The sequence below is a fragment of the Monodon monoceros genome, unplaced genomic scaffold, assembly GCF_005190385.1.
Source record: "Monodon monoceros isolate NGI ecotype Baffin Bay Population unplaced genomic scaffold, NGI_Narwhal_1 Super_Scaffold_12, whole genome shotgun sequence".
Taxonomy (NCBI): Eukaryota; Metazoa; Chordata; class Mammalia; order Artiodactyla; family Monodontidae; genus Monodon; species Monodon monoceros.
The window spans coordinates 39,005,327-39,029,520 of NW_021703768.1; the positions used below are offsets into that span (position 1 = coordinate 39,005,327).

General features: G+C 39.2%; 1 protein-coding gene across 1 annotated transcript in view; it reads left to right on the forward strand.

Annotated features, from left to right (window-relative positions):
- Positions 1–22,008, forward strand: part of PARP8 (poly(ADP-ribose) polymerase family member 8) — a 202,708-nt gene extending 180,700 nt beyond the window's left edge. The window contains exon 27 of the mRNA XM_029216107.1: positions 21,831–22,008. Within this exon, the coding sequence (XP_029071940.1) occupies positions 21,831–21,864 (34 nt within the window). The 3' untranslated portion in view covers positions 21,865–22,008. The remainder of the gene's footprint in view (positions 1–21,830) is intronic.
- The last annotated feature ends 2,186 nt before the right edge of the window (positions 22,009–24,194 follow it).

Consider the following 24,194-nt stretch of genomic DNA (forward strand, 5'->3'; position numbering starts at 1 on the left):
TGCTTATTTACATAGTCAACATAATTTAATGTTCTAAAAATAATTTCTTCAATCTGCCCGATATTTAATGTGTCATTTGAAATTTTAAAAACGCAGCCACTCCTTTATGTAAACATTAAGATATGCCTATGTTTCTTTAATTCTACAGCCTTCTTTACAATAAATTTCTTGACTTTTGTGCACAAAATAGTATTGCAACCTGCTCTTTAGCCTTTGGTGCCTTAGAGTTATTATAAATATTTAACAATATGTACATAATGTAAATACTGCCAAAAGATCACTAAGGCCAAATATTTTCTCTATTCACTTTTTACTGCACTTGCTTTCTATTGCTACTTAAGCCTCTTTTATCCAGCTTTGTAATAGTTCTAACATTGTAGCCAATGTAAATGTTTACTTTCAATAAATCTGAATTTGTTCAACAAGTACGGTATATGTGGGCACTATTTTGAAAACTCGGTTAGGCCTTAGATACTCCTCATGATGAATCTTGCTTCTGGGGACTAGATATTTGAAGTTCTCAATAAACTCTGAAAATGATGCTGCCCTTTTCACTTAAAAATACTTGTAAAATAAGAGGGAATAAAAGAAAAAACTCTTCCTGCCAGTATTCCCCAAGTAGTTGCAGTAGATTTAATTGGTCATGTGAGTACCCTTTTAATTTCAAGTTCCGTCAAGAAATACAGGATTGAAACAAAAGATTTTTGTACATTTTACATATATGCTCTATTTATAAACACTTTGGCATAATACCAACTGGAGCATTTCAAATGAACTGTCTTGAATTTTCTAAGCATTTCTGACTTGGTTAGTAATTGGAAAATAATTGTTAAAGCACCACTTTATAAAATACATTTCATTAACTGAATAAGGTATTAGTCCATAAATAAATATGGTTCTCTAAACACTTTAATAGTAAATATTTATGAGGAGCTAAATTTACATCCTTGTAATAAATAAAATATTTTACTCATGTTACATTTATAGCTGCAAAACCATAGATAACACACTTCTGGTTTTTAGACTTGATTTCAGTTACTCTAGAAATACTTGTTAGAGTCTAATATGCATCTTGACATTCAGTATAAGGAATAGAGAGTATTAGATTTTGTGTTGACCTTAAGGAGCCTTCAGTCTATTTGGGAAAGGAAAACACACACGTTTGCAAATAATTCATGAATAGCACAAGGCCAGTGATGCTGAATGGGAAAGACCAACAATACAGGCAACACTTAGGGAAGGAACAGATCATCTACATCATAGCAATGGGGGAAATACCGTGCGAGACCCTTGGGCATTAGCAGAACACTTAATAGACTGTCCCCAGTCTGAGGACAAGTAAAACAAAGATAGGATGGAAAGTAGGCTTACAGATGAAAGAATCTTGAGTGAACCTACAAAAACTCATACTTTTATATTTGTTGAAACAGAAACTGCAATCCAAATGACAACTTCGATCCTTTAATCCTTTATTAAAAAGACAATTTAATCCTTAAATTAGTGTTAATGAGTAGTGTCTTACTAGTATTTCCATTTACTTATTCAGCACTTTTCATAATCTTTTTGCAGCAAAGTTACAATGATTTGCTTGTATTTGCTTGTATATCTGCTTTTGCTTTGTTGTAGATAATACGTATATTAGAAAGCACTTAACTTTTTTGAGTTTTTAGTTTTTGATTCCTCCACCAAATTTTTGATAATTATCTTTTTGACTTCATGGCTCAATCTTACAGACTTGTGGAGCTGTCATTCCCTCTCATGGGGAATGATATTTCTCCTCATAGGACTATAACTGGCAAGAGTATAGTTCTACATTCCAGGTTAACTTAAAAGTTACACAGGCTGCTTTTTTGGAAAGCCGATGTTGAGAATTTGCTGAGTATTTGGCCTCTGTTTCTGCTCCTAACTTCCGGGTCCCTTTTTAAAATTATTTCAAATAGTAGTGATTTGTAACTTATATCTAAGAAGACTGAAATTTTCAAAGATACCAAATATATATACCTATCAATAGTTGAAAAACCAGGTATTCTTGAGTTTCAGATAAGAGAAGTTTTTAATTAGATAGGATTTGTTTTATGAGCTCTTGATAATTTAGACAACACATTCACACAGATTGTCTCATTTTCCCATCCACGTAACTGTGGAATGTGTTAGCAGATATCTTTATCTCTTGTAGAGGAGAAATTAAACACCTTGCCAAAGGGATCACTAGGCTCCAAACCTAGGGTCAGTGTTTCTGAATCTCATCTTTGTGCTCTTTCTAATAAACCGTGTTTATCCCTGTTGAGATCCTAGCTTGGCAAAATGGATAACAAGTGTAAGAATTACAGCAGACTGATGGGAAGGGTCAGTGAAGAGTTAGGTCTGGTTGCCTTGAAGAGTTCTATCAAGGGGTCATTAAATACCATTGCACATGCTGGGTGTGGTTTTATTCTGGAGAATCTGGAAGGAAAGAAGTCTACACTTGACTGCAGTGGAAAAATCGTTGTCAGCCCTTGGGTGAGTGACATCATGAAAGTGGAGTTTTGGAAGCTTGCTGACAGCTGTATTCAGAAGGATTTCAGAGGAGGCAGAAAGCAAGAAACGTTAGAAATTGGTTTTAGTAATTCTGACGGGTACAAAGACCTGGAGAAGGAGGAACTGAGAAAAAGAGTGGATAGAAGAGATGGAGAGGATTTAGGAAAAAGCAGTAAATTAGGAAACAAGAGATCCAGTTTGTGTGTTAGAGATAACTTGATATAAGTTGGGAATTTTCCCCTGGACTTTGTATTGGAGATCAATTAAAATTCTCCTATTCCTTTTAGTATTCAGGAAAGAGAGGACGACCTGAAGACGATGGCCTAACAATGCTGTCTCTACACCAAGAAGCCTAAAAGCACACATTTAGCCAAGTGAAGGGGAAAGGTAGAGGAGGGATGTTCTGGACCCTAAGGGGACATGTTTGCGAACACACTTCACCCTCCTCCTGTAAAGTGGGCTTGCTCAGTACTGAGATCTGCATGAGAATGGTTGAGGTAGTTTAGTAAGTTTCATGTCTGTTGTGATGTGACTTATCATTTCCCAGATCCATCATATTGTCAAGTTGTGTGTGTGTGTGTGTGTGTGTGTGTGTGTGTGTGTTTGATGTACTGTAGCCTGGGCGACACTGAAGACTCATCACCCAGGATGGTGGCATCTTACTCTTCTGCTTGGAAGACGCTGTCCGCCATGGCTCCAGATCCCACCTGTAGTCTGAGGACTCCTAAACCTGCACTCTTATTCCTATCTCTCCCCTGAGCTTCAAATTCATATGATCAAATACTGCCACACAAACATCTCTTCCTCGGTGCTCCTTGGATACCTCAAATAAACTCTAACCAGTGCCCCCAACCCCCCACCATTTGACTCTCCTCTCAAAAAGCCAATGAACACCATCCATCTGTTTACTCAAGCCAGGAGGCAAGTCATCCCCTAGTGCCTCCCTGTCATTCAATCCCCACCAATCAATAGCCAGGTCATTTTAATTCCTCTGTGTGAGTGTCTTCAGTGCGTTCAATTTTCTTGATCTCTCCTGTGACTTCTTTTGTTAACTTTTATGTGGGTTGTATCAATATCTTCCCGTGATTCTCCTTGACTGCATCCGGGACCCTCTCCCCAGAGCAGACATTCAGCTAGAACATATGAGTACAGCCTATGACTGTTAAGATTCTGAATGTTAGTTCTGTATGTTAGTGAAGAGACACTGCCTCAGTCCCACATGCCCAGATGCAGCAACTAAAGGGTTAACTCAGCACACAGCAGACCCTCCTACATTTTGGTCCCCACTAAATAAGCTACTAGATTTTTAAAAAAATTTTATTGAAGTATATTTGATTTACAATGTGTTAATTTCTGCTGTACATCAAGTGATTCAGTTAATAATATATATTCTTTTTCATAATCTTTTCCATTATGGTTTATTACAGGATATTGAATATAGTTCCCTGTGCTGTACAGTAGGACCTTGTTGTTCATCCATTAATATCACAACTGTCTTGACCCCCTTACATAATACTGAAGCTAATGTGATCTTCCTAAAATGCAAATCTCATTTTATAAACCCCTTACTTAAAATCCTTCAATGTCTTCCAATTTATTACTCAATAAAATAAGAACTTCAGGCCCCTGTTTCCCTCTTCCGTCTCCAGCCTCATTGTTCACCACCACCACAACGATCCTTACACTCAGCTTTGGAACCACCCTGAATGATTTGCAGTCCAGAGGACAGCCGGTCGCTACTCATCTCCTTTCACAGGCTTTTTCTCTCTGCCTAAGACAGCCCCACTCCCAGTCTCCAGTTTTTACTCCTCTTGGCCCTCAACCTGTTTTCACTTCTTTCAGAACCTCCTCTTGTCCTTCCAGTCTGGACCAGACGTTTCTTCTAAGTCTTCTCAGAGCATCTGACCGGCACTCATCTGTCTCACTTAGCACACGGTTAAAAGGTGTATCGATCTGCCTGCTGCTTTCTCCTGGTCACCCTCCTCCATGCCACCAGGCACAGATTATTTCCAGTACTTGGTAAGTGTTTGACACTAAGTAGGCACACAAAAAAAGAACGCTTTAAATGTCCATCTGATGAAAATGGTCTTCAAATAAAGTGACATTAAAGCCAAAAATATGTCTTGTAATTGGCACATAATATATTCATAAATCTAAACAACTACCCAGCAGGGGGAGTATAACAAGCCAAAGCTAACGTCATCATCATCCCCTGGGCTCCAGCTCTATCGCCTGCAGAAATTGGAGGAATCCCTAGATGTGGGTAACATTTTCTCTGTCACCCTTGAATTATGTATTTTCATCTTCCCATTATTTAACTTTGGAACAAACAATACCTGGATTGTTAGGTCATTTTGAGAGCCCAGAATGAACCATAAAACTGGATACCTACACATTTATAATTTAATGTCAGTAATTTGCATAACCAAAGGATAATTGCTTTGCTAAATAATTACTTTAAATAATGAGCATCCTTAGCATATTTAAGAGTTAATTTACAGGTCATTAACTACTTGACATACAAGGAAGAGAGATATTTTAGGCTAAAGTACTAATATTCATTACCAATAAAAATAAATCAGCGATGGAATTAAATACATCTATAATTATGTCAGTGAGGAAATAAGGTTCTTTCCAAAGGAACTACATTCTACTAACTTGGTATAAATTGCAAGGAACCTGAATTTTATTATATATACTTACTACTTTGTGACATCTAACTTAATTTTTGCAGCTGTGTAATTGGGAACATTATGTTCTTTATGTGTTTCCTGGTTAACTTCTGGGATACATATTTCTTTCTTTTTTTTTAACTTTTTATTTTATATTGGAGTATAGCCGATTAATAATATTGTGATAGTTTCAGGTGCACACAAAGCGACTCAGCCATACATATACATGAGGGATACATATTTCTTAATAGTTATAGGCTTAGAGCATAACCAGTTTTCTAGTTCTAATCTGCAACAGCCGTGGAACAGCATAGCTTTCTGCAATTTATTATTTGGAATCTTTTTCCTTGCATTCCTGCCTACTGTAAATCTATCTATAACTCAAGGCCATAATTCTCATACCCTCAAGTACATGAATACTTTCTGGATCACTCAGCCATAAATGATGTCTCCCTGCTCCAAATTCCTGCAATACTTTGTGGTTTGGGGGAACTGACTTATAGTTACCACTACTTCTGGGTTTTTTTGTATAAAAAATTGCATTCCTCAAAATTACACTCTGCCTACCACCACCAATAATCTTTCTTTGCTAATGTTGTGCTTAATTTCATAAATTTAACCTGTTAAACATTTAAGTGTTTAATTTTTTTAAACCATGCAATTAAATAATATTTAAATTTTTATTAGTATTACTGAAAAATGTGACGAAGAGTAAGTCCAACCACTTTGGGCTGAAGGTGACCACAGTCTCTCTCCACCTCTTTCATACCTTCTCCACTTCTGCTATCCAACCAGGATGATTTGGGGGAAGTAACAGGGCAGAGTCATCATTTATTACCATAAATAGTATAACAAGTATTGCCATATGTAACATAACAATTCAATGAATAAGAGATCCACCACTTTCCATCCTCTTTAAGTTTCCTTAATTTGTTCAGAGTGAAAGAGACTGTTCATATATTGGACCTAAGGTAAAATATTAAGCTGCATATAGACATTCAAAAAGCATCAACAAATACATGATTCATTGTTTAGTATACAAAAGTTCTAAAAAAATATGTGTAAGCAAGCATGAACTTTCATAAACATACTGATTTTCTTTTGTAATGTCTGACTGACATCTGTTTTCAGGGATCGGGAATGCTATTTCAGCTTGCATAATTCTAAGGATGAGGGTTTGGAAGTGTGCACCAGCACATTTCCCATTGAAACAGCAGTGCTGAGGGCTCACTGACAACCTTATTTCTGTTCAAGACTACCTTCATTCTCAAACTCACCGGGTTGAAAACCATCTCTCTTCCCCATTGCATCCACTCAGTCTCCAAGAACTGTTAAGTCTCCATCCAAAAAATCTCTGCTTTCCCTGGACTACTACAGTATTTGTCAGCCCTAATATTTTCATTTATCTCTTCAAAACACTTGTTTTTCTTTTTAGCCCATGGTATGTACCAGACTCTGTGACAGGTGTTCTCCAGATGCCCATCTTTCACTTTCAAAAAGCAGTTCCTGCCTTAAAAGTGTCTACAGTCTTTAAGAGGGTACCTACAGAGGTAGTTACAATCCAGGATGCTGTATGATGTGATAGGTGGGTACATGGAAGGAAACCTCTCACCGAGCCTTGAAGACCTCTTTGTCAGGGTACTATCCTGCTCAACGATCCTGTGGTTTCTCATTACTGTATAAACCACACATCCTAGCACAGCATTCAAACCCTCTATGAAGAAACCAAACAGTTTCCGTCTCTATTTATCACAAAATCACTACACATGATTTATTTTCAAACCAGTTTCCCCATTAATCCCTGAATCCACTAAACCTTGGACATTGTTAATTCTATGTTCTTCCTCACACTGTTTCTCTTTGATCCAAATCATTCTACCCATTCCCACTGTCAGATCAGTTGGCCTTAATCCTCTTTTCTTAAAAATCTCAGAAGAGATCCTGTCTCCTCCCCGAAGTCCATCACCAGATACAATCTCTTTCTTCCATACAATTTGATAGCCATTAACTTGAACATTTCTCGTGACTTCCATCACATTCTGCTGTAGGTAACAGCACCAGGCTTGCCTCCTTTCTTCCACTAGAATGGAACCGCCTCCAAATAAAAACCTGTTTATATTTGTTTTTGGGTATCCTCCACCACCCCGAGTAAGTGAGCAGCAAATATTTTTGGATGAATAAATTAAGAATTATAATGTGAGAATATTGCGGGCAAAGCAGTTTTACTGCATGCTATAGACACTCCCTTCAGTGATTTCTGCCCTTCTACCCCAATGGTACCAAATTATAAACTGAGGGAAAATAATATATCTAAATCTTGTTTTGCAAATTCACTATAACAAAATGGTGACTTTGCAAATAGCAATTAGAAAACCCCTCTGGGAAAAGAGAAAATGGTTGAACCTCAACTTGGGATCCTGGTTGTTCTCTATATTTCCTAATTTGCCTTGAAAATATAGCTACCTTGTTTTTGTTTTTTTTTTGGTACGCGGGCCTCTCACTGTTGTGGCCTCTCCCGTTGCGGAGCACAGGCTCCGGACGCGCAGGCTCAGCGGCCATGGCCCACGGGCCCAGCCGCTCCGCGGCATGTGGGATCTTCCCGGGCCGGGGCACGAACCCGTGTCCCCTGCATCGGCAGGCGGACTCTCAACCACTGCGCCACCAGGGAAGCCTGGAAATAGCTACCTTGATACGTTTTTCTCACAACCTGTTTCTCACATCAAATAGTAGAGTGAGGGTTTCAGCAGCACCGTCCCGATGACAGGAGGGGGCTGATGAGAGACCACGGAGTGTGGAGGACCAGCAGGCAGTGGGGTGGCTGGGGAAAGAGGAGGGGCTGGGGAAAGGCGCCAGCAGGGGAGGTCCTAAGTGCACCAAAGGCATTTCCTGGGCTCATGTCAAAGCCTGGCCAGGCCTGGTCAGGATGAGTGTGGTTGTTGGCTACTGAAAGGAAACGAAAAGTGGAGTAAATCCTGAAGATTCTCTTCCTTAGAGCCGTGTAGCCCCCAGTTTCCACTGGTGCCTCTCCCCTCCGACTTAGCCATAAACCTCCTGTTTCACCCTGGGTATCAAATTCCCAGGAAACTCACAGGACACAAAAAAATCTCCTTTGACATATTAGATGAGGTTGCTTCATTCCTTTGAGTATTTATGGGACTGCTTTTTTTTCTGTAGGCCAAACAAACAAAAATAAAGAGTGTTGAAAAGAGGGGTTTTAATAAGCTAAAGTCCTTTTACACAATTGGGAAAGCCCTCAGACAACCTGGAAAAATTAGCCATGTGTTTTGTTTTGTTTTGTTTTGTTAATTAATGTGGGGTGAAGAGGTGGGCGTGAGGCCTTTCATTTCTTAAGCAGCCAACAAAGGAAAGGAGCACAGGTGAAAAACGACAGGGAAAGTGGGAAGGCAAGGAGGTCTCTGGCATAATGTGGGAGCCTTCTGAAACCAAGAAGAATTCCAAGAGAAATTTGTTTGTCAGCCCTCTAGCTAGAGAAATCATATTAATCCTGACTCTATCCCACACATTTCTCATGCTACTTTTTATAAACAAAATTCAACTTTTGTTTAAATGCTTAGTAACTCACTGGGTTTTTCTCTGCAGCTCTGGTGCTATTATTTCTTTCAGGTTGTCTAGCTACTCAAGTCAAAAAAATGAATGTTTCTATTCATCTGCTATTTTTCATATTTATCTACGTAAATAAGCATTTCCCTCAGCGTGACTGAAACTGCACTTTTACCCACACTCTATCTCCACAATCACACTCCAATTCATATGTGTTGACATGTTTTCAAAAGCCTCATTGTGGAAGGTGAGGTGAAAGGTTGGCCCATATAGGGTTGTGACATTGTTGACAAGCTGTCATCGTCTTAAGACTTGCAGACAAAAGGGAGCAACGTGAGCGCAGTTTAGGAATCCAGATAACCACGATGTTCTACGCCACCACAAAGAGATCTCACAACAACAGAGATATCAAAGCGAGCAGGTTTAAAGGCAGCAGTGGGGACTGACATTTCATAAAGATGGCCATGGCAAGAAGTTAAATATGAAGTCCAGGCTACAAGATATCAACTTCTTTTCAAACAGAACTATCTAGTGTGTTCAGTTTGCCAAAGAAAACCTGTAATTCATTCATTAGCCCTTTGTTTTCCCAGAAAGTGGAGAATGGGGTCCTGGGCAGAGTATGTACTACATACGCTAATTAACTAAACTTTTTCTCCTGGGATTTCTAGGTCCTGCCTAATTTGACCTCTCCCATCAATCCAACCTTATCTCCCACTATCTCCCCCTCCCAACACCCTAAATTCAGCCATTAGTTTTTTCCTGTGTCCCTTCAACACACCGTGAGCCTGTCCACTCTCCTGAGGGCCCCAATTTTCTCCCTTTGCTTAGAAGTTTCTCTTCTTCTGACCTCTAGGTACCAACCAATCTCCAATCCACTACTTGTAGGCTCAAGCTAAGCTCCACCTCCCCCATGACCTCTTTCCAGACTGTAATGTATGTTAAGAGGGGCTTCTTGGGCTTCCCTGGTGGTGCAGTGGTTGAGAGTCTGCCTGCTGATGCAGGGGACACGGGTTCGTGCCCCGGTCCGGGAAGATCCCACATGCCGTGGAGCGGCTGGGCCCGTGAGCCATGGCCGCTGAGCCTGCGCGTCCGAAGCCTGTGCTCCGCAACGGGAGAGGCCACAACAGTGAGAGGCCCAGTACTGCAAAAAAAAAAAAAAAGAGGGTCTTCTTAAGGTTTTTTTGTCTCCCTAATATTTTGTAAAGACCCAGGGAGAAAGAAAATATTATTTATACTTCAAATTTCCGAAACGTTCAGAATATAGCAAGTACTCAATAAAAAATTCTTGAACAGGCAAACTGTATTGACCAGTTAACTGAGAATGAAGAGAAGAGAATGAGAAAGTTAGGGTGTGAGGAAGGCACCCATGTATACTTTTGTTTAAAGTTCTCTCACTAACATAATTATTCATTTACACTGATGTCTCTCTGTGTCTTCTGACGCTAAAGCCCTAGACTTACACGTCTGTCTTGTGCACCTGAATCCAGTGGCTGCTACAGGGTAAGACGCTCAATATGCTATAAATGAGCAAGTTACCCAGTGCAGGATGAATTAATGAGTGAAAACAGCAAGATCACATTTGGGCCTCTAAGCAATACCTACTCAAGCTTCTCAGGAAATTATGTTCTGTGTTGAAAATTCTCCTATGGGCCCCAGGAGGAGCACATCCTTGGACCAACAGAGATAGTTAGATTTGAGTGCCTGGAGGAAGGAGCAGGCAGGCCCTCTGCTAAGCAAGGGGACCTACGTGAGGGCCCCATGAGAGTGGAAACAGAGTGCACAGCGCACAAGCATGAGAAGAGTTTAGTTTTCTGTAAATTTTATTCCCCTTGGGGGCCTTGCTCTGTGTCTTGCTTTGGCCACACTCCATCCACTTTGAATTTCCCTTTCTTATCTCTGTCTTCTCCCTTATCTTCTCCACTCTTTCTTTTGATCTCCTGTTATCCTGAAATGCAAACTGAGGGTGGACAGAGAGTGAGAGCTAGGAGACACCCTAGAGGCTGAGATGCTGTATGTTGTACAGATTTTCCCCGATTGAATGAATCTGGGTTGAAATTAGGGCATTTTCTAATAGGATAGAGGAAGCAACTTGAGGCATTTCACTGCATTTTAATATCTCTAAAAAAGCTAAGTAGCTACTGTGCCGCAGGTTCTCCACACCACGTACAAGGCATTGCTGTCACTTCGCTTGATACTCACAGTAACCTCTGAGGTTGATACTATTATTATCCCCACTTTACATATGGGAACACTGAAGCAGAAGGGCACAGGAATTTGGCCAAGGTCACATTTCAGTGAGTGGTGGAACCAAGGCCATCCAACTCAAGCTCAGATGCTTAACTGCGCTGTGATTTTGGCTCTCTCACCCACTGATCAGCAAGCACAATTCCAAGCACAGGCTCAACATGCCAAAGTGTTTGCTGAAATAATTCTCTTTCTACACAGTGTTTATGAAATCTATGCCCTTTGAACTAATTTTGGCATTTATAATGGCCCAGAAAAAGACCTTCACCACTGAGAGGATCTTTATAGAGTAAGAAGAACAGCTGCTAATATAAATGCTTTGCACAACACTTACAGAGTTTTGCCAACAAGTTGAGTAGAATCCTGGATATGTCTGCTCCAGAAGCGCTTGAGGTCGGTTCCAATGCCCTATCCCCTCCCCAGGCTGCTGAAGGTAAATCTAATTGCTCCGCTCACAGAATGTTGAGTGCGTTATCTGCCAGAAAAGCTGTGGTTACAGGCTATGTCCTGCAAAACACAACAGAACAAAACCCGAAAATTGTCACAGCAATTCACACCTGGAATACAGTGACCTTGATAATCCTCAGGACTCTAAAGCCCTGGAATGGTATCAGATTTATGAGGTCCAGAGCAAAACACCACAGAAAATACAGTCTGTAATAAGAATCACGGATACCCATGCGGGAAGTAAATCTGGTATCAAGAGATAAAGCTGCCACCCAAAGTATTTTCTCATGAAGTTGTTGGTCAGTTGTGGAGGGAACCATAGGATCATAAGGATGATTTGTTCTGAATTATTTTTTCATTCATCAATTAAGGCATTCAAGATGTAAATTGGCCACCAATCACATGCAATTACTATGTGAGGAGCTGGGAACACAGGGATGAAATACAATGAAATGCTCATATGTTCAGGAGGACAGGGAAATGCCTTTTTATTTGTTTACCTCTGTGCCAATCCTGGGCATCTTGGCTTTCAGATCCATTCTGCACTCTTCCACTGCTCTGCGTTGCAGGGGGAGCTGAGCCTACTTTGTTTCTCATGCTCCTGCGTCAGCCGCCTTCCAGGTGGACTTGGACAGTGCGAAGCAAAACAGGAGACTGGCAAACCGGAGAAGGGAGAAGATGGGGTATTTGTTCCTCTGGTGGCCTCTCCAGCAGAAGTTGTTTCTCCTTCGTGGCTCTAGCTAGCTCCTGCAGTGCACACTAACTGATATTAGTAACCTCTGAGCCGTTTCCTCATGCCCTGTTTGGATTCTACTCTCCTCTATCACCCGAGTAACCAATATCCTGCATTGAATCCCCTCTGGTGTAAATACTCAAAGTGCTTTCTATTCCAGACCCTGACTACAGATGTGTATTCCCTATGCATAGAACGAGCCTTACACATATTTATTGCTCAATATTCGTTAAGTGAACAAATAAATTAATAAAGGGAGGCAAACAAACATATGGATGATTATAACATACACATTAGGGGTGATAAAATGGATATATACTACAGGAATACAAAAGACAAAGAAGTTCTTGGTGTATTTGAGAGTTTAGGGAAATTGAATTTTGAAGGAGAAATTTTCAGGTCAACGGTAGGTAACGTGCTTTCCAAGAATCGGAAACCACGTGAGTAAAGACAAGAAGATAAAGAGACAGATATGAGTGCTCGGGGACCTACTTAGTATTTCTCCATGGGTTGGACATAAGATTACTGCCTGAGAATTGTGGAACTTGAATTAAAAGATGGTGAGATTTAGACTACAAAGGGCCTCATGTCCAAACTAAGGAATTGGATTTATCCTGCAGAATAACTGAAAAATTACAAGCAAGGAAATTACATACACACACACACAAATTTGCTGCCCATGACATACCTATTCCAAAACCAAAGCGAGCATTTTATGATTACTTAATTTCTACCTTCTTTGTTTGTCTGTTGTTTATTTTTGTTTCAAAAAGCAACTGTTGCTGAAATATTTCATCTAGTTAAAAATGATTTTCAGTAACAGTGGGTGCTTCAGTCTGAAGACGCCTTTGTGAATACTGATTAGTTAATCCCCTCGGAGTTTGTGCTGCTCCATTACAATAAACATCAACCACCTTTTGGTTTGTTTTTAATCACTGATGCATCATCTTATAATGTCAAAAGTGTGCTTCTCCACTGCCTGCCAGATGGCCGCCATGTGCCAGTTGCCTAAAACTCCACACAAAAAATGTCATGTACAGACTAGAATTATGTAGAAATTGCAAAAGAAACTGCAGGGTATCAGGAAGCCGTGGTTTTACAAGCATGTTAATCTGGAACCTTTGCTAAGAATACTAATACTTATAGCCCCAATGGGTGGAAGCAGCATCTGAGCCATTTTACTTGTGCATCTGGAAGAGTAAAAGCAAATCATGATGACTTGGGTCTGTGAAGCACAAAGATTCTGTGGTCCCACCTGCTTTGAAAGGATTTTTACAAATATCTTATTTCCTCCATACTCCTTGAACTTTTTTTTTTAATTAATTTAATTAATTAATTTATTTATTGGCTGCGTTGGGTCTTCGTTGCTGCATGCGGGCTTTCTCCAGTTGCAGCGAGCAGGGGCTACTTTTCATTGCGGTGTGCGGGCTTCTCATCATGGTGGCTTCTCTTGTTGCAGAGCACGGGCTCTAGGCGTGCGGGCTTCAGTAGTTGTGGCACCCAGGCTCAGTAGTTGTGGCTCGCGGGCCTAGAGTGCAAATACGATTGGCTTAAATGCCTAGGTCAAAACCTTATGGAAATCCGAAGCCTGACTCAAGATTTCTGTGGATTCTTCATGTGAGCAGGTCACCTTCACCTCCTAGATTCTGACATGTACTGTTTCTGTGTCATACATGCTTACATTCAGACATGGAACTCAGTTATTTCCTCATTTTCCACACTTGCATTGGGGCAGGTGCTGCATTGCAATGCAAATGATTTCCATGTCAACATCAGCAAGTTCTTTCATCCTTTCAGCCACTTTGTCATTGGGATTTTCTCACTGGCTCTTCACCAGCTACCTGGACACTATATATCAGATCTCTCACCAGGATACTTAACAAAGAATTTAAATGATAAAATGTTCGTCTTCTTGAATGATTACCTCTTTATTCTAGTTTATCCACCAAAGGAAGAAACTCCTTGAAGAAGTTAAGCCAGCTTAAGGGGTTAATATGAGTGATTTTATCATTGAAGATATTGCTATGGCTTAAACATCTTTGGGTCCTGGGGCCCCTGAGAATGTGATGAAAATGTTGGACTGTCATCTCATTACTACCAGGTGCGAGTGGAAGTCCAGGTTCCCCACTCAGCCTCCTAGGCACCTGAGCAATTGGACTTCTCCTTGCTGTTGGATAGAGTGGGAGTTCTGACTCCACACTGGGCCTCCACTAATGCCTCCCTGGCTGGCAGATGTAGGAGTGCCTTGTAACTGCTCCTTATAAGACCACCACCAAACCCACAGAGGGAGGCTGTCCACACTCCCTGGGCAATGATGAAAGCTCTGACAACTGGGTATCCTCAGACAACACCCCACTTGGGGAGTGGAAGGGATACTTCATGACTGCCAGGTGGGAATGGAAGTCTAGACTCTCCACTAGGCCTTTGCTGGTGTGGGCAGGGTGGAACCAGATGGTTTTGTTTTTTGTGGTGTGTGTGTGTGTGTGTGTGTGTGTGTGTGTGTGTGTTTTCTGTGATGCTTAGGATGGAACGATTATTATCTAAAACTTCTCTTTTTTGTTAGGCTGCCCCTTTCTTGGTCCTTTGGCTAGAGAGAAAGGGCTTTTGTTGGGGCTTCCTTTGTCTGCATCTGTTGACACTTCTGGGTTGCTAGCTTCTTCAGCTCTGTGATATATGAGGGAAAAAGACAAAAAACCCCAGAGAACTCACCACTCTTTTGTCCCTTGGATACTCAGGTCTCTAGTGAGTCTTTCTTCTGTTCACCTTCCATAGACTTCTTATATTTGTCTCATATAGAATGTTTAATGTTTTCATTTGTACTTAGTCGAGAAATAGGGAAAATATATCTACTCCATCTCCTGGGAAATAGAAGTTGATCTGATCCTCATTTTTTTTGGTGAGATTTTTGGTCCTATTCTTTCATAAATTTTCTGTTTATTATCTTTATGTGTTCAATTATTGAATTATCATTGCTATTTTTATTTCATTACCTATCTATAGTTAAGGTTATTAACAATGTCATTTGGTTGCAAATACTTTAACCAGCTTTTCGATGGACCTTTAATTTTGTCCATAATGTTGAAATATAAAAGTTTTAATATTTATGGAGTTAAATCCATTGATAATTTTCCATATTTTTCCCCTTACATAAAACATAAACAGTCTTTCTCTACCCAAATATCGGTAAATATTTGTACATAATTCCTTTTAGATTTTTTAAATGACTTTATCATTTTATTTTACTTTGGACTCTTTTAGCCACCTCAAATTAATATTTTTCTTTTTTTATTAATGTATAGTTGATTTACAATGTTGTGTTAATTTTTGCTGTACAGCAAAGTGATTCAGTTATATATATACATATATTCTTTTTAATATTCTTTTCCATTATGGTTTATCACAGGATATTGAATATTGTTCCCTGTGCTATACAGTAGGACCTTGTCGTTTATCCATTCTGTATGTACTAGCTTGCATCTGCTAACACCAGCGTCCCAGTCCGTCCCTCCCCCTTCCCTCCTCCACCTTGGCAACCATACGTCTGTTCTCTATGTCTGTGAGTCTGTTTCTGTTTTGTAGATAAGTTCATTTGTGTTATATTTTAGATATTAATATTTAGATTTAATATTTTTCTATAGACTTAGAGGAGAAATTCTTGGAACTATGTTTTTAGGGGAAGAATTTTTGACTGTGTTGAAGACTTGAAAATCTTTCCAAATATTCTCTAAGCCAGTACAAAATCTTGCTGCAAAAATGACAGACTGTATCTTTATTTACTCCATGGATTAGCAGTACCAGCCTTCCTAACAATGTGTCTGCATTCACCTCAGTTCATGTTGAGGATGATGGGAAGGGAGCTTTGCCTGCACTGTTACACCCAGGAAAATGGCCATGCTGAAAAACCTGTGTGGGTGATGATGAATTCCTTGACTGGCTGTCAGAGGATACTGGGTGAACCATCTTACCAGGTCTCCTATCATGTAACACACCGTTGGAAGCTTAGCAACAGAAATTAGCTCTGCTGAAATATCAATGAAGTTAATACTTCAAGCGCCTTGACTCGAATTTAGGTAAGTTTTGAAAGACAAACAAGTGTGCACTATGGCTCCTTCAGTTTCCCTCACAAGTGTTAGTCTTTGTTAGGCACTCTAGGGCTGAACCAAGGTCATTTTTTGCTACTCTTTTGGAGGCCAGGAACTCTGTAATCGTCTCCGAGAATACAAATGTGTCAGTGTGGTATTGCCATCTTGAAACACCAGGAAAGGATTCTGTGGTAGTGGGCATAGTGCTAAAATAAATCCTTTAGAGCTCTCTGCCATTGCTCCATTGTTGTTTGTTTGTTTTTTGGTCTGTGCTTCTAAGTCTTCATCAAAGCTATAGACTGAATAAAATAACAATTCTTCTTTGCTTAATACATCAGAGAGAGGACTCACAATTGTGTATTAACTAGGGTAACTCAAAAATGGAGTCACAAAAGGGAATCCCATTCCTGAAGTGAGAAAAACAGTTGTGTTACTATTAAACATGACAATTATAAAGACTTCATAGAAACGTGGAAAATATTTTGGGGGTAAATTAAGTGGGAAAAAAAGCAAGACGACAAATAGTATGCTCACCATATCAGGGAATAAATACAAATTATGGTAGTAGTAGCTTCCAGGTGTTTTTTTTCCCTCTCAGTCTTACGTAATGTTGCCTATTTATGAGACAGCCTAAAAATCACATTTTAATTAATTAAGGAAGAGGAATTATGTAAAAACAGGAGTTTCCTTGGTGTACTTTGTTGTTGGTTCCCTAGAGTTACAGACTTCAGAGGAAGGCTCCCATTGGCTAGTTTTATAGCAATAAAATGCTGTTTTATTGAATGTTGCCTCATCACTGCCTGTATTTTTATTGCTACGCAAGCAATGGTAGATTAAAAATAACTCAAATATTACAGCATTTTATAAATTTCAGCGTTATTTTATAAACAATGCCCAGATAGAAGAGAGTATGAGATAAAAAGAGCAACTTCCCGAAGTAGCCCTATTGCTTCTGTCTCTGAGCTGTGAGAGGGATGTTTGAAACCAATGAAACCAGAAAGTTCCAGCAGAGCAGGTTTGTCTCCTGGAGGGTGTGCTTTACACAGAGGCCTTTTGCCAGGAAGCCCAGACAACAGAATTTCTTTAGGGACAACTAGAGCCTTCAGCTCTGCCAGGAATTACTTGGGAAGAAAACCCCAGAAGCATTCCGTTCTCCAGAGGGCAGGTTTTGGTGCAGATTGGGGCAGATCTATGACTGTGTGTGTCACTCCAGGGCAAGTGAGTTTCATGCATCACAATAGAAATGGTGAGCCAAGCTCAAGAGTTATTTGCAAGCTGAGAACAGAAACTCACATAAATGGTTACAAGATAAAAAATGGAAACTTCATCAGCTATACAGAAAAAATAAAAGAGAACACAGTTGCTGGCCCAAACATACACACACACACACACACACACACACACACACACACACACATCCCTCAAGGGCTGAGTGCTGTTAAAAGTATTTGTCAAAGAGAAGAGGAAAGCCCTCTGGAGCCAGAAGAGGGAAAAACTATGTAAAAAGAAAACAGAATGGGAAACAGAATGGGAAGTCAAGAGAAATTAGGTCCTTAGGTCCCAGTCATGTCCCCATGACTCCAGAGAGAGAACATTGATCAATTCTCTCTGAAAAACAGCTAAACACTCAGACTTTTCTAGTAGCCCATGAAAATGTACTAGAATGAATCTTAAATATGAGGACTCTATATTAGCTTTATATTTATGAAGCAGATCCTTTTATTTGTTATAAGTCTTGGTTAAGGAGTCTAATAAAATTCTATAAAAACCTGTGAAACTTGGTGTGCAAACAAACATGTCACTGAATCGATGCCCAGAGAAGACCAGATAGCCCTTAGAGAAGAAAGGGAAGTTAGGAGACTGGCATCTCAGAAAGAAAGACTTTACATCCTGTGCTTTATCTCGATGCTCCTGGGTGTATTACTATCATACATAAAATAAGGAGGTTCACAGACTTGCCCAAGGCCACATGGCTAGAACTACTCAGTTTGAGATTAGTACATGAGTTCGTTGCCTCCCTGCCCTCCTGTCAGGTTTAATGTATTTATACTCTCATTTTCTCAGTTGCTTAAATAGCCCCCAGAAAGACCATTCAGGGGCCATTGCTGTAGGCACTAACCAGGAAGGGGAGAGGGTTCTGCTACTGCCCAGTGGGCACCAATAACAGAACACAGCAAATCCTCACCTCTGTCTTGTGTAGCCTCCATGAGGTCATTTTAACTCTATAGCTGATCTTTTTTGCTGTGTTGCCTGATGGGTCATTTACATGGCACACCAGTGCCTCCTATTAAAAATACACACACACATTTTTTCCAGTCAAACCACACCATGTATTTTTAGTTTAGAAAAATGAAAAGGGGAATGTAAATTTTCCAGACTAGCATTTCTCTAGGACATATTCACCTAACCTATTTTTTTCCTGCATGCCTCACTATTTTTTTTTCCATATTACACTAGTCCTGAAATGCCATCAGTATTCTGGTATATGTCACTATTCACCTGACACTTTCCTCTTGTGGGGACATTTTATTTGTGCACAGTTGCGTTATTTCACTCTTGGTATCTCTTTCAGATTCTGCAAATGTTAATGTTGTATCTGTCACAGTAACATTCGAATCATAGAAATAAGTACTGGAGGCTGGAAACTTCAAAAGTAATCATAGAGATACTTCTCATAACTTTCTTTCAACTTTAAGATCATTTTTCTTTATTGGCTGATTGGGTTTTACAAAGAGAGGGTGGAAGCAAGAGAAATGATTGTATTTTTTAAAAGTTTTTATCTATGCAGTTTCTCCTACTCCTACTTTTATTTCTCTTCTCTTCTTTTTATTTCCCCTAACAAGGTATTATTTGTAATATACTGAAGATGTATTATTTGCAGTGCATTGAAAAGGAAAAATTGAAAAATGTGTATGGTTTCATATGATTGATTTTTTCTTACCTAGGGTTGTATGAGTTGAATTTCTAATACAGTGTCATTCCTTATATTTATCATTTTCTTAGCCATTGGTGCAGAAAAAAATATGGCTACATTTCAGATTTTAAAATGCATTACGGTTTTTCTCCTGAACAGAGTGAAATTTTGGAAAGCATCCTTTACACAAAACAAAAACATCCTGAGGCTAAGTCTGGGGTGTGTGTGTGTGTGTGTGTGTGTGTATGGGTCCAGCATTCCTGGGCTGAGCTATTCATCCTTGTGCCCTACAGAGACCTGGGTTGTTTTGTGGACACCTGTCTTTGTACAGCTTTGAGAGTTTGCTGTGGAGAGCACACAAAGGAAACATTAGGAGAATGATGGCAAGTGGATCAGCTCAGCATGCAATTCATTTTTGAAAGGAAAGAGAATGGTAGAAGGTTTGACGTTCAGAGACTACGGTGGGCAGATTCCTAAGTCACTCTAAAGATGACTATGGAATTTAACATGCCTGGCATGGAGCACATAAGAATGATCCGGTCTGGTATTTTTGCCATAGCATCTTTGCTGTAAACACTTTTTTGCTGTAAAAGATAAAATAATGAAAAATAAAAGAGGGACATTAAAAAAGACATACTGGAATATGAAAAGTGAATAACAAAGTTAAAAAGACTTTACTGCAAAATACAAAATATTTGAATACACTTAAAATGTGTGTAGACTCATGGCAATACTGTGCAAATAACTGATTTTATTTTGTGGGTTGAACCTAAGCACTTGTCTTCCAAGTATTTTTGTTCATTTATAGTATTTTCTACTTTTTTCTTTTTGCTGTTGATTCGTCTCCTTGTTCAGCATCACACTTTTTCTTTGTTGTTAAAATTTCTTTGTTAAGAGAGGTATCAGTTTCCAAACACCGGGATGCACATTTGTAACTGAGCTTTGTGTTGCGTTGTGAGAACCTCTACATATTGTTTGTTCTTGGCATATTGTCACCTGTCCGTTGATGGATGTTCCAATGTCCTATGGGAAATGTGGGTTCAACTCTGCGCCTTCAAATCAACTGAAGGATTTGCAAACTGGTATGTTATCATTTTCTTGTAAGGTATGCAGTCTGGCTTTACACTCTTATTTCGCACTTCCGTTTTATCACCGTGTTTCCTATCAAGTTGACATACATGGTTGTTATCTACTATTTTAAGACCACCATGTTTACTCATCACCGTAGAGACCATTATGAGGTCTCAGATCCATGTAATACAAAAATGGGAGCACTGGGTCAATGGAGAAAGGAAACCAAACTGTCAGTTATTTTATCTTTTACAGTAAAATTGCCTTATGGCAATGCGTTATGCAGTGAAAATGATCCCAATGAAGATATCTACCGCAAAGATGCCTATGGTGAAGGTACCTAGAACCCCAAATAATCACAGATTGTAACAAATTACAAGAACTTTTAAAGAGCTTAGTTTCTCTCTAAGTAAAATAGATTTCTTACAATACTGTATTTGTTCACAGCAATTCCATGTAGGAATCATAGAAACTTTGCCTGTTCTAGGGAACTAAGATGCGCAAAGGCTATGAAATCTTTCTGCTGGTTTTTCTTTCATGTAATAATGACCTTTTGTATTTTGCAAGTAGAGTGGTGGCAGTAAGTTCTACCTCTTTGCCTGGCTTTTGCTTATTTACTTGAAATGATATTTATCGCTTCTCAGTTTTACTTATTATAACAGTAAACATCAAAGAGATGTTTAACTACATGAACTACAAGTTTTTGGCGTCCTTAATGACTGAACATCTTGAAGTGAAATCAGAAGTTTGAGAACGGCTGTTCTGAGTTTCTTCTACCCTAATTTAGTCTCCTCTTTCTTTAATTTACCTTTGGGTGTCTAACTCTTATATACGAGCTACACTTTACATTTTTCTGTTCTACTTTGTCCCCCTACGCCCAGGTTCCCCAAGTGTGTGGAACAGACACACAGAGGTAACCAACTCAATTATGCTGTGGGAAATAAGAAACTAGAGGAAAATGGAGAACATCAAAAGGGATAGTGTAATAAAAAGAGCACAGGTGTTTAATAGATGTGTTCAAGAGATGTGGGCTCTGATCCTCTCACCATGGGAGCAAATTAACATTCCTTGTCTGAAAAATGAAAGAGGAGATCAGTTGTTTTCAAAATACATTCCACAGACTTTTATGGTTCTGAAGATGTGACAGTGGTTCCAGGTGGAATGAGAGACAGGGTGGGTAGACTTCCTCCTTCCCTGTCTCAACCAAGACAGAGCCACTTCTAGATCATCTTATAGATCAGAGTTTAGGATAAGACTTCATTTGATAAAAGAGCCCTTTTGCATGAAAAAGTTTGGAAACCACTGCACTACATGATTTAAAGGCCTTTCCAGCCCTAACTTGACAGAAGAGAAAGGGATCCTGACAGGAAAATACGTCTACTTTGACTAAGACAATATAATTTTGGTTTTTGTTCTAAACTTTATGAGCTGAAGAGGTTGTCTCAAATGAATCTGAGATGAAAGCTGTGCACCGATCCTAAGTGAAGAGGTTGTGAAGAGAATTTTCCTGTGTTCTACTGGTGGTCCTTGTGGCATTGATATATGAACACAACCCTCCAGCCAACACTTGGTTACACTTTCTTTAACAGGATCCCTAACACCCGAGAAGCAAGTTTGCCTTGATCTGATAAAACATGATTCAGTAGAAAATCCAGGAACCTGACAGAGAAGTTTCTTTACTCCATCGGAGTTTATGGAACATTTGCGTTGCTATTGAGGTAAGAAAAAAAAAAAAAAAAAGAAGAAGAACTGCAAGGTCTAACTAAGGTGGAGGACATTTAATAGATGAATCAATGCAATAAAATATTGCAACAAAGTAGCATGTTTTAACTTTGAGATCTTATATGTCCTGTTTTCTTTTCCTCGGCTTAATAAATATTTGGACAAGAGACTTTCTACCTTGCCAATGTAAATATTGAAGCATAGATGTGTGAAACAACCTGTGTGAGTATACTAACAAAGAGCACAATAAAAGAGACAGAGCTTCAATGCAAGGGTTTTGATTCATCACCTGAATTCTTTTTTTTTTAAAGTTATTATAGTCTACATGATTTTTTTAATTAATTAATTTATTTATTTTTGGCTGTGTTGGGTCTTCGTTTCTGTGCGAGAGCTTTCTCTAGTTGCGGCGAGCGGGGGCCACTCTTCATCGCGGTACGTGGGCCTCTCACTGTCGCGGCCTCTCTTGTTGCGGAGCACAGGCTCCAGACGCGCAGGCTCAGTAGTTGTGGCTAACGGGCCCAGTTGCTCCGCGGCATCATCACCTGAATTCTTGGTTTTACATTCCAGAGAATGGATTTCTTCTTTGTTACTGACGACACCAATACTAGTAAGTGCCCTAGGAATATGTTTTTACAACACAAGATATTTCCTGAAGGAACAATTCTCTTGGGAGGAGAGAGCACTTCTGTTTTCATCTCTGGCCCAGCTTCCACTCCAAGAATCTAGCCCACCCCCAACTTTTGCTGTATAAGCATCTTATACATTCTAATTGAAAGAGTTTCAAGTAACCTAAATTATCATTTTCATGAGAGGGAGGTTGTGATTTTTTTAACTTCCATTATAGTTTTATATCTACTTAGAAAAGCTCTAGCATTTTCAAATGTTTATAGTTTAAAACATAACGAAATGCATGGCCCTACTGTCTTAGGTTCTCCTAGGAAGGAGGCAAAATATGCTCATTTCAATTCCAGATAAAATAGTGTTTGAATTCAATTTCTCTGGAATTTGAAAATTGCTGTTCAAATTTCTCTTCTCTGAGACCTTTTAAAACACAGTAGCACTTTTGTTTAAAACAAAATCACAAAGTTTAAAATCTTTAATGAAGAACTGTTATAAACGTAAGAGATTTTTCTCGTTAGTCATAGCTGTGTCACTTTCAAGATGTATCTTCCAATATAGCTCTCTATAAATTTATGACATTCTCTAGCTTGATTTTCTTCTCATGTGATGAGTACTTAAGTTTTCACTTGGATCATGAAAAAAAACCTTGAAAGTTAAACAGCATTTTGCAATTTTGATACTATAATCTTCGCTGATCCACAAAAGGTATGAATGGGTTAGTCATTTCCTGCAATTATAAATGACCTTAATGTGATCACATGATGAAAGTCATGCTATCTTAGTCAGTTATTTTGGGGGTCTTTGGGGAGTTTTTTGTGTTTCTTTGGACCAGTTCTGTAGGGAGCTAAATTAGTAAATTTATGTCTGCTATTTCAGCTCTAAGTTACACATGACCCAGTTTTGTGTGCTTATCTGGGAACAATCCATTATTGACTTAGTTTGGAGTAGACATAATGTACTAATCTTAGTCATCAGAAATATGCCCTACTTAGAGAAGTATTCCATTCACTTTATTTCTCAAATGCACAGACCACTTTGAACAGCCCTTATCTACAAACAACAGAGAGGAGTAGTTTCACACTCTAAGAATTTATCATAAGTCACTGGAGAATTTGACGTATTCCTTGTGCTTCTAACTTTTCTGCCTGAAGCTAATTTCAGCATAAACTCTTACATGATTAAATGAATTTCACCCAACCATTTACTCGCATGGTTTGAAGATCATAACAAAACTGATGGTTATATTTTGGGAAGAAACAATATGGCCTCAACTGCTTGGTCTGACACAAAACCAAACAAAATTACTTCAAGGTTTCAAATGCTTATAGGCTTCTGGATTTAGAATGGTGATGAGTTTTTGCTTTCCTGTTCCACCTTTATCTTAATTTCTTTCCACCCCTCCTCTTCATCCATATAATCCCCATCTCCCTTTAGTCAATCTGCTACTATATGTCATGTACTACATTTCTGTGGGTGACTTCAAAACTTTTTGGAACTGGGCATTATCCCCTTCTTTCCACGTTCCTCTTCTTCCTCGTTATTCTGAAGAAATGTAATCAAAGAATGAAAAGACCAGATTTATCTGACTCAATAGTCTACCATCCGAAAAG